Below are 15,046 nucleotides of genomic sequence, written 5' to 3'. Positions count from 1 at the left end.
CAGCCCCAGAGATGGGCAGCACAAGGGAAGCCTTGTTAGGAGAGGTGAACTCAGAGCCGAGAGGGCGCCGAGGTCACGCTGATTTACTGTGCTGGCTTGTGCCCTTGACCTCAGCCCGAGGTCATTGCTGGGACAGACCTGGGAGCTCCCTGCCCTTTAGCTACCCACAAAGTTCACTCACCCCCTTACACAGCTTTGATGCAGTCCCTCAGGCCTGGAACTACGTGGGCACTGCAGCAGACCACAGTTTACCATCCGCTTGACTGAGGTTGCCCTACAGAGACAGCCCACAGACAGAGCGAATGGAGCCTGTTGTGCTGCCAGGAAAGGCAGGTTAAACCTGCTGGCAGAGGCCTGTGGTTTGGGAGCACGATGGCAAGCCCAGCCCTGCACAGGGGAGGCCTTTATTGAACGAATGCGTCCGTTCTTTGTGGCCCAAATGAAGAACTGCCCTTTCCTGATCAGAACATAGGGCCTTCTAGCCCGGGAGCCTGGTCTTGCATGGTGGCAGAGAGCGGATGCTGAGAAGAAGGGTGAACAGGACACATCCAGACCCTTCCACCCCCTGCTCCTCTCCTCTCCCATGAGAGTTGGTTACAGAAGGAGGACAGCATTGTACCATACACCCCAGCAAGGTGTCTGACAGCGCCCAGAGCAAGCCCAGCTCTCCCTGAAGGTGTGCACTCAGGCCTGCTCCAAGCAGGGCTAATTTGGTTGGGGGCAGAGCTCAGGTCAGGAGGAAGGCTGCATGGACAGGCCCAAAGCCCCCTGATCACACTCTCCATGACCTACGAGGAACAGGGCAGCCTTGTCTGGACCATGCATGGTGCAAGAAGTTAGATGAGATGCTCAAGAGGCTTCACCTGGCCTTTACAGTGACAAGCTGCCAGGCAGGGCTCGTCACAACACTTCACTTCTGCCCTTTTGGTCATGTGTAACTCCATAAAACACTGCAGCCCCATTTATACCTTCCCCAACCAGCCCTACCATTTGGGGTCTATGCTGCCTCATCATCATTTGAGTCATGGGTGCAGAACTGGGGCAGGCCTTTGCTGGCTGAGCTTGCAAGCCTTTAAGGCAATGTCACTTGAGATGGTGGCAGGAGGAAGGAGAAGGCATGTTTTTACCGTGATGGGCTCAACACCGGCTCTGACATTTCAGTCTGCTGCTGACAGACTGACTGCGGGGACAGATGCATAGGGGTGGTGGCGGGGAGGTGCCAACAAGGACGTGGGGGAACAAGGGGAGGAAACAGACACTAAAAAACAAAACTTACTTTAACTCCAATAGTAATGAAAGTTCTGGAGTCCAAGTTCCTTGGAGGCCTGCAGAGGGGAAAAAAAAGAAAAATCAGGAGTGAGTACACTGTCACCTGGCATTTCATTACCCAACCGTGGGGTTTGGGGCCAGTCAACCAGCCATGTCCACACTGTTACTTAAATGGCCCAGTAGCAGGGTTCTCAAACACATGCTGCCCCATCAAGGCTGCCTCCTCAACCACTTCCCAAGAGCTGATCAGCAGTGCTGAGTGACAGTGCTAGTTCACCCGTCTGGCTGCTGATTAGCCTGCCTACACCGTCTCAGGTATAGCTACAAGGATCAGGAGGCCACCAGCATGAACAAATGCAACGCATTTGAGGGGGGCCATTGGCAGGCATGGGAAGTTTGCTGGCCTCCACCACCTGGCCTCTGTCACCACGTCCTGCTGCAGCCAGTTTTAAATGCACAACCTCAGGTCTAACTGCAAACGCTCGAGTACGACCGTAGCTCCTCTCAGAGGATTAAAGTGATGAATGTGCTCAAGTGTTTGCTGGGTGTGAGGCTTCACTGGACCAGGGAGTCGACTGCGAGCAAGCATCAAACCAGAGATCTGATCGAGATCAACCCTCCCGAAACAAGATAGCCAAAGAAACCGAGACAGAGATTAAATGCCTCTGCAGTGTCCTAGCTCTGCTAGCCATGGCTAGCTGTCTTTGCCCAGAAGACAACAGCCCAGAAGCACGAAGCACACCGCTATGAGGACACGAGATAATCCCTCTGTCAACCCAGCGATGCTTCAGAGCCTTTATCACTCACTCATGACACTCAGGTGAGCCTTGCATCTTAGCAGCACTGTGCTTCAAGGAACTTTCAGATCAAAGGCTTTTTATGAGGCATCACCCTTACCTCCTAGGTTACCCTTCACCTTTAACGATTGTTGAAATGGTTTTTAACATCCATTTTCATCACTCAAGTTTGATTATGCTCTCTCACCCGCTCACATGTAGCTTGTACAACTAGCTTCCTGGTTCTCTAGTTCAAGGAACATCTTCAAGGAGATGTCCCATTGCAAAGTGAAAGACACTTTGCATTTCTCTCTACCTTTGTGCAAATACCTGTAGATACCTCTTTACGACTGTGCAAATACCGCTTAGAAAGACCTGTACCAAGCTAGATGTGGAGCCTAAATTACTCAATGGTATTGCTTTCAAGAGAAGTGCAGAAGGTGGCAGGAAGGTCATGGATGCACTGCCTGAAGACCCAGGTGAGGGTTCATGTGAATAGGCTGGATGGTCTCCCTTGACCACCAGCATAAGCCCATAGCTGGAAGGTCCTCTAATGAGGCAGTTAGACAAGCTGTGGTCCTGAAGATTGGGATGAAGATGCTGTGGACAGACAGGGCCAGCACATCACATCTCTCCCCCTAGCAGACATGACCGTGGCTGGATTGCTGGCTGCGTGGGTAAGTCACCGCAGAGGTCAGGCGTGCCACAAAATTGACAGAAGACGTTCTGAAGGATGAGAAGCTCAGTTTGGAAAGGCCCCGGGTGGTGGGAACACCCGAATCCTCAGCCTAGATGCTCCACACATACTGGCAAGTCAGTGTGTGGAAAACCAGTTCTAAGCGGCGCAGAAAGAGACTTACGTTGTGGTCACAACCGGCTGCTTGATGGGGACACATGTTATCTTCAGATCCCGCTTCTTCTTGCCTTTCACTGAAAGAGAAAACACACGCCTGAGTCACCAACACTTTGGGGTCTTCTCCCCTCTCCTCCTGCCAGGGCTGCCTGGCATTACCCAAGTTACCATGAGAGCACCCGAGTGGCCTGCGAGCCCACTGGCACAGCTGGATCCAAATTGTGCAGAAAGGAAGTTTTGGGTACTTTGCAAATGGAGCCATACCAGGGAACGCAACCCAACCTGGACATCTCCAACAGGATCAGCCCCCACAGGCAAAGCTACAACCACCGATCTGGAGCATTCGGTCCTTCAACTAGCTTCCTTACTCAGCCTCCAAGAGCAACAGCTCAGATGGCCTCCAAGGACCTAACCACACAACCCACTCATTTGGGGAGATCAGAGGCCTGATTTGCCTCTGCCCGGCACCACCAGATATGCACAACAGGCAGCAGTGACGCTAGAAGATCATGAGCGCACCGTTCCACACCCAGCAGCCCCAACAGTGCAGGGGAGAATGAAAATTTAGGTTTCAAAGCTGATGCAAGTCACCAAGGGCATAGCAAAGTGCGTCCAGAGCAGGGAGATGCAGCACTAGAAAGCATCAGCAGAGACTATCCCCTGAATTCAGTGACCCAAACCCAGGCCTGCAAAGAGTCTTGACTGAGCTGAGCATGACCGGGCTATTCACAGCCTGCAATACTCTGAACATTCAACACACTTAAAGCCATTGTTTGGCCAGCACCTACCTGGCTTGTGTGGCTCCAAAGATCCTTTGGGATCTTAAAAAAAAATAAAAATAAAAAGAGGGAGAAAGATTGGATCAGTTTTAATGAAATCAGCCAGCTCTGGGTATCAAACAGATTTGGTACCAAACCGGCTTCTGAGCTGCCAGGTAACAAGGTCTTCTCCGACCTCCTCCCCAGCCACACCTCCAGCGGGAAGAGGTCCCGGGTGCATTTGCTGTGGGGGCGGAGAAGGGGCTGGCACCGGGAGCTGTGCTAGAAGCAAAGATGCCTCAAAGAGGGGTTGTGCAGAAGCAGGCAAAACCTCAGCATCAGCCGGGCTCTACTCCTGCTCCAGATCTGGGTTGAGCTCAGGAGCACTGGCCACAAGAGGTCACCAAACCACCGATGAAGCCACGATGGAGACGGGATTCGGGGAGGTGGCTGGGCCCTGCCAGTGTCCCCGACTCCAGCCATGCTCAGCGGTGCCCCTTCACTCCTGTAACCCAGGAGCTTCCCCTTCGAGAACATGGGCAGCCCAAGTGAGCCAGGGCGCAGGCCACTGCGGAGGGGATTTCCCAGTGCTCCCTCTTCCCAGCTGGCAGGGACCAGCTGGAGGGTGGTGGCAGCAGCAGCTTCCTGCCCAGGTAGGCTGGATCCACTCCAGCAGCGTGGTCAGGGCTTCGAGCAAAAAGGAACATGGGGCACTGCCAGGCTCTGAGAAGGGAGCCCGGGGCAAACGCGAGTAAAGGCGTCACACAGGTTGCCTTGCAGAACCCATGCATCCAGGAGCCAGCACCAAGGTGGGTAAGGATGTGGCCCAGGCTGCTTAGAGCCTCACATGCAGGGCTTGTCATCAGCCCCGCTGAGAGCCACCAGCCTGGTGATGCCGCCCCGTCTTCCCTGTGCCCAGTGCTCCCACCCACTGCTCCCTGCTCTCGCCTCTGCAGACACCACCCCAAGCAGAGCCCTGTTTCAGGGCAAGGAGCTCAGATACCAAAGGTCGTACCTGGGTCAGGCTACCAGAGCTCTCAGTACTCAGTTAGGGGCTCCCTGAACCACGCCATGTGTCCCTACTTACAGGGAGGGGAAAAGGGAGAACAGGTGCAACTGCAGCTAGCGACAGCACAGCCGAGGTATCTGCGGTACCGACAGCCGTGGAAGCCCCAGCGGCAGAGACCGCTGCACCAGCTCACCTCCGACACCCTGCCTGGGGCTCTGCGGGGTCTGCAGCCGGCACTGAACCCCTCCAGCCCCGGGTGAGCTGATTTACAGCCAGCCCAGGTGCGTCTGTAGGAGCTGCAGTTGCCCCCAGCCAAGCTGCTCCTGATCAGGCCAGATGGATGTTTTGTGGCTGCAGGGGTGGGAGCCTCTCTACCGCTCAGGGCTAAGGACAGCCAGGAGCCACCGCTGTTCAGAGACATGAGGCCAATGGAGCAGGCACTGCCTGACTCACCCCAAGCATGCAAAAAGAGAGGGACAGCTTGCTGCCAGCAGCTCTGCCAACCATGCACACCTAGGAGATGCCCAAGCAGAGCGGTGCCTTGTGAATGCAGGGCTAGGACCAGGAAAGTTCCTGCTCCCGTCGGCAGCTGCACAGCATTGGGCAAGCAATGTCCTCCTCGCGCAGGGAGCTGGCTTCCAACCTGCCCGTCTCACGGGGCCTGGCCAGCGGACAAAGTCCAGCACTTAGACTTCTGCAGAGGGGGAGTGCAAGGCAGAGCGGAGGCCCCAAGACAATAGCTGAGCCCATGTGCACGCAGGACAGAATTGCTGCTACTGCGCTAACTGGCCTGGACAGGCTGATAGGTGCCAGGGGGCTGCAAACCAGGTCCCCAGCCAACATGGGGGGGGGGGGGGGGGGGGGGGGGTGCTGCCCCCAAGAGCACCTGAATTGCAGAGGTGGGTAACACCCACTGCTCGACTCTAGACACCGCGGCATGGACAGCAGGTTTCTTTGGGCTGCAGAGGGTCACTGAGGCCTCTCACCTCGTTTCCCCATGGCTCAGGTCAGCAGCAGCTGCCTCCTTACACCTAAGGCAATATCCCCATGCTCAGCACCGTAGAGCAGCAAGGCTGGAAGGGACCTCCAGAGGTCATCTAGTCCAACCCTGTGCCCGAGGCACTATCAGACTCACTCCAGCCCTGGGCAAGCCTCAGCTGCCCTCTCTGCCACCTCGATGCCAGTGACTCTGGCTGCCAGGGGTCATGCCATGAAGTTCTCACATGAAAGCCCACAGACCGAGGCATGGCTAATGGCCACTACTCACCCCTGGCCCCATGGCCCTGGAGAAACTGAGGTTCCTCGGGAACTGGCCAAGCTCTAGGGAGTGCTCCCCTGACCCAACTGTTGTGCTCATACTTGGCTTTCAAGGCTACCATCCCTCCCAACTGAAGGAGACCCTCCATGATGCTCCCTAGTTCTGCACCCAGATCGAGCCGGTCACCGAGATGCCACCCCCACATCTCAGCAACGGGCACAGCATCGGCAGCCCCCTGCCCTGCGGAGGGAGCTGGGATCAATCAGCAGCCCCCCTAGGATGCGCAAGGATGCAGAAGCGAAGGCCTTCACCAGCCCAGCCCGGTCGCTCCGATCCCAGCACCGCACGTGCATTCTCGCCACGCACTTGCAACACCCCAGCTACGGGAAGGATTTCGTGTTGCAACAACATCACCGCCACCTTAGCCAATGAGCATCCTAGAAAAATAAAGGGTACGCAGGAGCGCACACGGGCTGGAGGACCAGCCGTGGCAGCAACAGGCTTTGCTGTGAATTCTGCCCCTGGCCGGGAGCCTTGCCAGCAGCGAGGCAGCCGTGGCACTCCCTCCCGATGCCCCACCGGAGCCCGGCAGGGGAAGGGGACCTATAAATAGCACTTGGAGATTTACACTCCGGTGACACTTCTCCAAAAACCTGCTTCAAAGCAGCCAGAGGACCCACACACCCGCCCCATCCTCCCTGCAGGAGGGGAGCTTGCTAGCCAGCCACAAGGACGGGGGAGCCCCTGAAGGCAGAGCCCAGAGGGCGCCTTTGCTGCACCCTATCCCCTCCCGAGGCAGCTTGCAGCAAGAGGCACAGGCATCTCTCTCTTGCTTCGTTACAGCCCAGGAAATACTCGGGCACATGCTTCAATCCAGCCCTGCCTCGAGAAACCTTTCAGGTGGGATTTGCCTGCACGTGTCGTGCTCATTACCCCAGCTCTATGCACACACTTGCATCCCACCCAAATCCAGGGCTGGCAGAGGGGTTCCCCCCCACCCACCCTTCATCGCCCATGCTGCCGGGCACCCTCATGCACAGTCCCATCACCAGCTGGGCACAGCGGAAACCCGCTTGCATGTCCCTCAACCCAGACAGGCCTCCAAGGTCCAGGGCAGCCCTGCCGAGGGGCTGCTGCAGGTCAGACATGGACTGGAGGGGTACCACGCTGGCCGGCTCTTTCCTCTCCAAGCCCTGGTACACATGTGCCAGTGGATGCTCACAATACAGCACCCCCCACTACGGGCACAGGGTCCCCGGTAGAGCCCAGACCGTCACACACGGGTCCACAAGGGGCCATAAGAAAAGCCCCTGCCCATCTGGGACCGGCGGCTCTGGGGCGGTCCACGGGGCTCATCTGCCCGCCGCCCCACTCCCCCCTTTCTGTTGCTCTCCAGTTACCACAGCAACCACAAATGCAGAGACAAAGCTGCTTCTATGCCGAGAGGCCCCAGCCACTCGCCGCGCGGCACCAAGTGACTCACTTGGCCGCCAGCTGGCCAGGCTCCACTGGCTGCGGGCACCAGCACTGGTGAAGGCTGCAGCCCTGTCCGCTGGCGCTGGGCATCCTGATCTGCTGGGGATGAGCCCATGTGCTTCGAAGGCTGGGCTCCTGGTTGCCACCCTGCAGAGAACGACCCCTTGCAAGCAGAGAGAGGGCTGGGCTGGGGGCTAGGGCACCTGCCCTGACACAGACTGCCTGGGCGACCTCAGGCGAGTCACTCTGCCTGCGCCTCAGGTCCCCATCAGTGCAATGGAGGCAGCAGCTGCTCCTCCCCTCCCAGGGCTGCTGGGAGGATCATGCCAATGAAGACAGTGCTTGAGCACCCTGCAGCCTGGCTATACCCCAGGAAGTAGCTCCCTGCCCCTGGCTGGCTGGCAGGCAAACACGGTGCTGCACCTTTGAAACCCCCATGCAGCAATGCCCCTTTAGATCAACCCTAGAACAGCAGTTCCTGGCTCCGGTCGGAGAGCCGTGACTCATCGGAGGCACTGATTGCAACGACCAGGGTCTCCACCCGTCACCTGTGCCGATGCAAGCCTACCGCTGGCGCTCAGCACGGAGGACTGTGTGCCAGGCCAGCCCAGCCATAGTTGGATTGCACCTGCTCTACCCCAAGGAGGAAAATAGCAAGAGCCAGATTTCCTAGACACGCAGGCCTCCCCTCCCCGCTACAACGATCTGGTCTAGCGCGCTCCGGACTCTCTGCCTGCCGGCTGCAGTCGAGACACGCACAAGTTGCATGAGCTGCTGGCAGAGCTACCCTGAGACCACCCCCCAGCCCAGCTCCCAGTAGAGACCAGTCCCTCCCAGGAGAGCAAGCTCCAGTGACCCACCCCAGGAGAGATCCCTATACAAACCGATTCCCTTACAAATGCAAGAGTTGCATGTGTAGTTACCAAGCCCCGTCCCCAATAGCTAGGCACCGTGTGAACAGATGCCTGCCCCATCTCCAGGCAAGGGTGGGAGGAGGGGAAGAGGACTCCCGAGTCGGTGGGAGAAGAATGACAAACGCTTGCAAGTCAAGACCTCCCATCCTGCCCTGGCACCCAGAGAAGGGCACGTGTCCACCCCCCGTAGGTGGCTCTATGCTGCATGCGTCACCCTGACTCCCATCTCGCCCACGTGCTGCAATTCCGCGAAGGCTTCAGAGGCTGCTACTTGGAAGCCCTGCAAGGGCTGCAAACCGTCTTCTTCCCCACCCAAAAGGCCTGGATGCTTTACAGCTGCACCCCCAGGGCACCCACTTCCAGCAGATTTCAGGAACACGGAGCCAGACCCTCAGTGGACATTAAGCAGCAGAGACCCTCTGTCTGCCGCACAGCGCTGCTGATTTATGCCAGCTGCGAGGTCTTCCAACCAGGACAAAAGACCAGAAGTCAAGCAAAGCAAAGGAAACAGCAATCGGCAGGGCATGGCTCAGCCTGAAAAAACTGCAAGGCTCTTCCGGCACTTGGAGACACATGCATCCCCGACTGGCTGTTAGCCCTTGACCACCCTGGGCGGGCATGCAACGCTGCAAAGCACAACTCTCTCTCACACAGGGGGACTGGGTTGACACAATGCCACTGGCAGCAGGAGCTGGCATGCAGGCTAGGAGCGGGTACCCAGCCCCCTTGCCGCCTGACCGCTCTGAGCAGACCCGCAACTGGCTGCATCACCGCGGGGGGAGAGGTGGGGGTGGAAAGTTGGTGCAAGTTTTCTAGTGCAGGCAGGATTTGGGTCAGCGGTAACCGGCCCCCGCCCTCCCCCTCCCCGTGTCTGCATCCTCCATGCAAAGAGAGAAGCCGTTTCCTCCCTAGCCAAACGCCCAGTTCAGTCTCTCGAGCCGTGATCTCGGGAGCATTCGAGCAGCCGTTTGCATTTCCTGGTGCCGACAAATTCCAAGTCCTGCACATACAAGCACTAGGCATCCACCCGCACACAGGCACGGACACCTCCTACCACGTCGCACTTTTTCCCAGCGACTTCACTGCCCCCGTTCCTGGGCGACATGAGTCTTAAGAGCTGCAAATAAAGCTCTCCGACTGAGCTGACCTTTGAAATCCAACCTCTCTGCTGCCTCGTGGCCTGTGCAGGCTCCAGGTAAAGGAGGGCAGCAGCAATCCTGTCCCTTCTGTAAAACACGGAGACGCGTTTCTCCCCCATTAATGAGCTTTTGCTGGCTGGGCCTGGGAGGATTTTATTTTGCATTCGGCTAACTGCTCTTCCTGAAGCTGCAGAGTCCAGTCACACAGGGAGGAGCAAAGTGCAAATAAAGAAAAGTGGTGGTTTCCCCATGCCGGGGAAACAGTCGGTAAAAACCGGCTCGGAGGCTAGATAATGCATGGGGTGACAATGCCTTTTGCTGAAGGCAAAGCCTGCAGAGCACGGACAAGAGCGGGGACGGCTGCAGGTTGCAGGAGCCTGGCGGAGACGGCCACAAGCCTTATTTGCACAGCTCTGCAGGGCTGCAGAGTGCTACCAGTGCAGTGGAAAATGAATGCTGGCCACTTTCCAGCAACCCATGGAGCCTTTTTAAAACCCCAGCAGCCTCCTTTCTGGCATTGCCTCTCTCTGGTTTTCAACTTCTGCAAAAACAGAAATTAATACTTTAAAATAAAAGCGAACCAGGAGGAGGAAAAGGCAGTGCCAAAAACCCCCCTTCCAGCCGGAGCCGCCTGCAAGAGCGAGCAAAAGAAAAAAAAAATTTTTTTTAAATTAAAAAAAAAAATAAAAAGACACTCCGGCATCACCTGTTAACCTCTGCAGGAACAGCACCTTGAGCTGCAGGGTCTGAGAGACAGGAGCCTGCCTAAATCCAGCGCAACGGGGGTTTTCTTGCAGGCATGAGTTTTGTGCAAAAGACCCTGAAACCCCTGCGATTTGCAAATGCAAAAAAAAAAAAAAAAATGCAGGACACCCACTACATTCACCCTGCAAACCTCTGCCGGGCACAGCCACCCCCGCTGCCGGCGAGCCCCGGCTAGCTTCAAAATGCAGCCCCTCCGAGCAAGGTTACACAAGACAAAACCTGCGGGGCACGAACAGACAGAAACAGCTTTTTAATCCTCCCCCCCCACGCGCTACCCCCTCCGACCGACCACGTGCATTGGAAATTGCAACATCTACCTTGTTTCTTGTCCATGGCTTCCCAGAAATGAAGAACAGGAACGGCACGCCTTGAAGCTGCAGAAATCCAGCGCCACAGAGCTTGCCGCAAACAAGGCTGCTTATTTGCAAAGAGAATGCATGGTCCCGGGGACAAGGCCCCCCTCCCCGAAGCTCTCTCCTGGCAGCAGCACAGCGCACTCAGAGCATGTGAGGGCTTTTCTAGGGAGCCAGGGAGGAAAAAGGAAAGAAAAAGACGGAGAAGGTGGAGTGCAGGGCTCCTTCCCAGGCAGCTGCTGAACTTGGCTGGTTTCAGCTCCGGTTACACTTGAAAGCTCAACAGTTGTACAGCTGCGGCAGTCCGGTCACCGGTGACGTCAAACAGGAAGCCGGAGGGGAGCCAATGGTGGAAGCCAGCGATGTGCAGCATCCCACTGCGCAGGGGTCCCGGCAGAAAGCGGCTCGTTAAACCCGAGCTGGGACGAGAAAGGCAGGTTCGGCCCTGCTCTTTAACCCCGAGGGCAAAGCCCGGCCGTGGGGGCTGACGAGCAAACAATGAGAGGTGACAGCTGGAGGGGACGCTCCTCGAGAGGTGTCACCGTGCATAGCCCCAGCCCGACGTCATGCTTATAAATCGACGCTGGCTTCCAGAAAGCGCCCATTTGCCAGGTCATCGGGCTTTCACGGGTCCCAGACCGCTAGCCTGCGGGGCTTGCTCCCACTAAAACGGGATTGCATGCTACTAGGAAAAGCCGGTGTAGCGGCAAAGAGCCGCCACGGTCCTTGCCCCAGTCTGGACAGGGATGCTGAAGGAGAAAGACAGCACAAGGCACGGATGAGGGTTGCACACGAGTCGTGGGTCTGCCCAAAAGGGATTCGCTGCATTGAAACGGGGATGCTCTATGGACCGATGATGCCTCGGCCGCCCCAGGGGTCAACACGGGGGGCAGCACCCCGAGCATCGTACAGGACACGGCTTCACAACCCTAGGACAGGCAGCACAAGCATAGCGATTTGGCTTGCCTGGCCTCGCCTGGCCTCACCTCTCGGAGCTGGCCAGCCGCCCCGCAAGCCATGTCAGCAGTGAAACAGGAGCTCCCTGGAGCAGGGAAAAACCAGCTGCCGGAGCCTGCTGCAGCGGGGGGAGAGGGGAGGGAGTGGAAGAGAACCCGACCAGCGCGAAACGAAGCTGATAGGGGAGTGCGGAGCCCGGCGATATTTCTGTCGAAGGACTCAGGCAGCAAGACCGCTGCCTCTAGCCAAGACGCACCCCCGCGGGGGGCAGCAGGAAGAAAGAGCCCCTATTCTTTTACATTGCAGGTGACATGCAAAAAAAAAAATAAAAAAAAATGGATATATATATAATTCTGCATCTAACAACCATTACCACAACAAACAGTGGGAACGCTGGTCCATTCCAGTCCCGGCGCGGCGCTCCGCAGCTATTCCAAGGACAACAGCCGCCACCGCGGCTCAGATGGCAAGAGACAAACCACTGCCTGGATTTCACTAGGGAAGGAGGAGTTGGAGGCTGCGGGGCGCGGGGGCTCGATATCCCATCCCCTACACACACATGCACATAAGCATATACCAAAAAAAAAAAAAAAAAAAATAGAAGGGCCAGGTCCTTTTTATATCCCCAGCTCTGTCCAACCAGGCCAACAGAAGCCGACTCCTGATGGAAGCCAGATTCGTGGCAGACGAGCTGTGGCTTTGCTTGTTTCCAATCATGAGTCGGCCTGGGAAAGACACGGCATCCAGTTCCTTTTACCTTCCCCAAGAATAGAAGCTTGCGGGCGACCGGCTCGGGAAATATCCCCCGATTCGCAGGCTAACCAGGAACAGATGCGCTTGCGGACTGAAAGGCCTGCGATGAAGGTAGCAGCACAGCCCACTCAGATTTTAAGTGCTGTTTAAGGCTGGTGAGGCTATTTTTCCGCAGCAGGGTTTTCATACCCAGCCTTGAGAGTCAAACTAAGCTTGCCAAAACTAGATGCCAGATCTGGCCCAGTCGGGCAGCTGCTAGGTATCTCTAGCTCAGTGTCCCATCACTGCCACGTGCCAGCTCTGGGTGTTGCAGAAGGGAGAGGGAGGATTAAGTCCTCTTGCCATCTCCCACTTAGATGTCCCAAAGCATCCCCTCTTGAAGGCTCAGATCAAGCATCGTGGCTTCTTAACCTGGCATCTTACCATGCATTTGTGTCCAAGAAGGCAGTTTCCCTCAACCGCTTTGCAGAACTGCTCTTCTGGCATGGTTCAGGACCCACCAAGGTGCAGCGGGTTTAAGCCCAGTTTACGGAAATGGGAGTCTCCTCCCTTGCTTGCTCCGAGGGTCTTACGGCCAAGGTCAAGCAAAACTCAGGGGCAACCGAACCCCGAGCCTCCAGGCTTGGACCTGCAAGTAGGATGCCTGTCAAAGGATTTGGAAACATCTGAAGCCCCAGGTGCAGGTAGAGGATGTTTGCCAGTAGTAGGGCCACTTACGGTTTTGGACTCTTGGATCTGGAATTAGTTTTGGCTAATTTGGCTTTGGATACAAATTAAATTTTAAAAAATAATAAAAAATAAATAAAAATGTCCCAAAGCATCCCCTCCAAGATTTGCTAGAAGCAGCGCTAGCTCGGGATCTTCTCTGTGCTCACGAGTAACCCCTCCCTGCCCAACTTGCAAGTACTCGCCCTCGCAGCGACTTCCTGTGGCAACGAGCTCCACCGTTTGATGACAAGCTCTGGGAAACCGGCACTTCCTTCGATCAGATCTGCACCTGCCCCTTTCGGTTTCACTGAACGGTGCTTGTGCTCTGACAGGTCAGAAGCTCCTGATGAGTCTCCTCGAGGCCAAGTCCCAGGCAAGCAGGAGGCCGAAATGTCTCAAAGTGAATGGAAGCAGCAGTCCTGGAGGAGAGCCACCGCACAGGCCTCTACGCCTAGCAGGACTGTCGCAAGCCCCGGAGGTGTCAGCTCAAGCAGGGATCCCAAGCCTTGAAAGCAGCAAGTGGAGCAGCGCTCGGACGCTGCTCGCTGAGCCGTTACACGAAAGGCACCGTGAGTTTTACTAACAGCCCCCAGGAGGAAAGCACCTTCCCTCCCGTCTCAGGTCTCAGATGGATCGACCGCAGCAGACGAAGAGGAAAGGGACTTGCCCAGGGTCAGAGCAAGCCCACGGCAGAGCTGGGCATGGCTGGCAAGAGGGCCTGACCCTGTGAACTGCTCCAGCATCGGGTCTCTGGGCTTTTGAGGTCGCTGCTCCCGCCAGCCAGCAGCCCTCAATTAGTGGAAGAGCACACCCTCCAGCAAAAGTGATCTAAAGCAGAGCTCTGCCAGCACCCCCGCCCTTCCCGTACCAATGGTGGCAAACAATTGTGCTGTTGGAAACACTGAGACAGGGCTCGCAGCAAGGTGAGAAGCCCCAGGAAACCTGGTGGGACCCTACTCACGATTGGGGAGTGGGCATTGAGGGTTACAGGTTGCACAGATGGGATACAGTGGGGGAAAAAGGGGTGGGGGGGGGGGTTGCTCTCTATGTTAAGAAGCAATATACATCCTCTGTCACCAAAATGGGATCAGAGGAGGGCCAAACCGAGGTACTGTGGGTCTGGATACAAGGGGGTAATGGGAAAAGGGACTTAGTGGTGGGGGTCTACTATAAACCACCACACCAGGAGGATGAGCTAGACCTGGAATCTGCAGACAGCTCTTGGGAGGCCATACAGTTGAGAGATACGTATCCAAGTTCGCAGATGATACCAAATTACGGGGCAAAGTTAACACACCAGAGGGTAGCGAACAGATCCAGGTGGATCTGGACAGGTTGGAAAAATGGGCAGAACGAAAACAGGATGTAGTTCAACAAAGACAAGTGCAAAGTGCTGCACCTGGGCAAAGAGACCCACCAACGCACTTACAGGCTGGGGGACGACCTTCTTGGCAGCAGAAAGGGATCTCGGAGTCATAGTCGACTCCAGGATGAACATGAGTCGTCAATGCAACGAAGTGATCCACAAGGCTCACTGCACTTTATCGTGCATTAGTAGATGCGTGACGAACAGGTCCAGGGAGGTGATGCTCCCCCTCTATGCAGCACTGGTCAGGCCGCCGTTGGAGTACTGCGTCCAGTTCTGGGCATCACACTTCAGGAGGGATGTGGACAACCTCAAGAGGGTCCAGAGGAGGCCACTTGTATGGTCAGAGGCCTGCAGACAAGGCCCTACAAAGAGAGACTGAGGGACCTAGATCTCTTCAGCCTTTGCAAGAGAAGGTGATCTTGTGGCCGCCTATAAATTCATCCGGGGAGGGCAGCAGGGAATAGGAGATGCTCCGTTTACTAGGGCACCACCTGGAGTAACTAGGAACAACGGCCACATGCTGACGGAGAGCAGATTTAGGATGGACATTAGGAAGAACTTCTTCACAGTGAGGGTTGCCAGAATCTGGAATGGGCTCCAAGGGAGGTGGTGCTCTCCCTTGCCTTGGGGGTCTTCAAGAAGAGACTGGACAAACATCCGGCTGGGGGTGTCTGACCCCAGCACTCTTT

The 15,046-nt window shown here is 56.4% G+C and overlaps 1 protein-coding gene across 2 annotated transcripts in view; it reads right to left on the bottom strand.

The window, feature by feature from the left end:
• Positions 1-15,046, bottom strand: part of MAP2K3 (mitogen-activated protein kinase kinase 3) — a 46,693-nt gene that overhangs the window by 14,853 nt on the left and 16,794 nt on the right. Inside the window, exons 1-3 of one of the 2 annotated variants that reach the window (XM_006023937.3) lie at positions 10,535-11,137; positions 2,906-2,975; positions 1,277-1,325 (exon numbers count right to left, since the gene is read on the bottom strand). In XM_006023937.3, the coding sequence (XP_006023999.1) occupies positions 1,277-1,325; positions 2,906-2,975; positions 10,535-10,550 (135 nt within the window). In that variant the 5' untranslated portion in view covers positions 10,551-11,137. Of the gene's footprint in view, positions 1-1,276; positions 1,326-2,905; positions 2,976-10,534; positions 11,138-15,046 lie in introns of those variants that run through there. The other variant, XM_006023938.3, reaches the window with a different exon arrangement.

The sequence above is a fragment of the Alligator sinensis genome, unplaced genomic scaffold, assembly GCF_000455745.1.
Source record: "Alligator sinensis unplaced genomic scaffold, ASM45574v1 scaffold402_1, whole genome shotgun sequence".
In the NCBI taxonomy this organism is placed as follows: Eukaryota; Metazoa; Chordata; order Crocodylia; family Alligatoridae; genus Alligator; species Alligator sinensis.
This window is presented reverse-complemented; position numbering and strand designations above follow the sequence as displayed.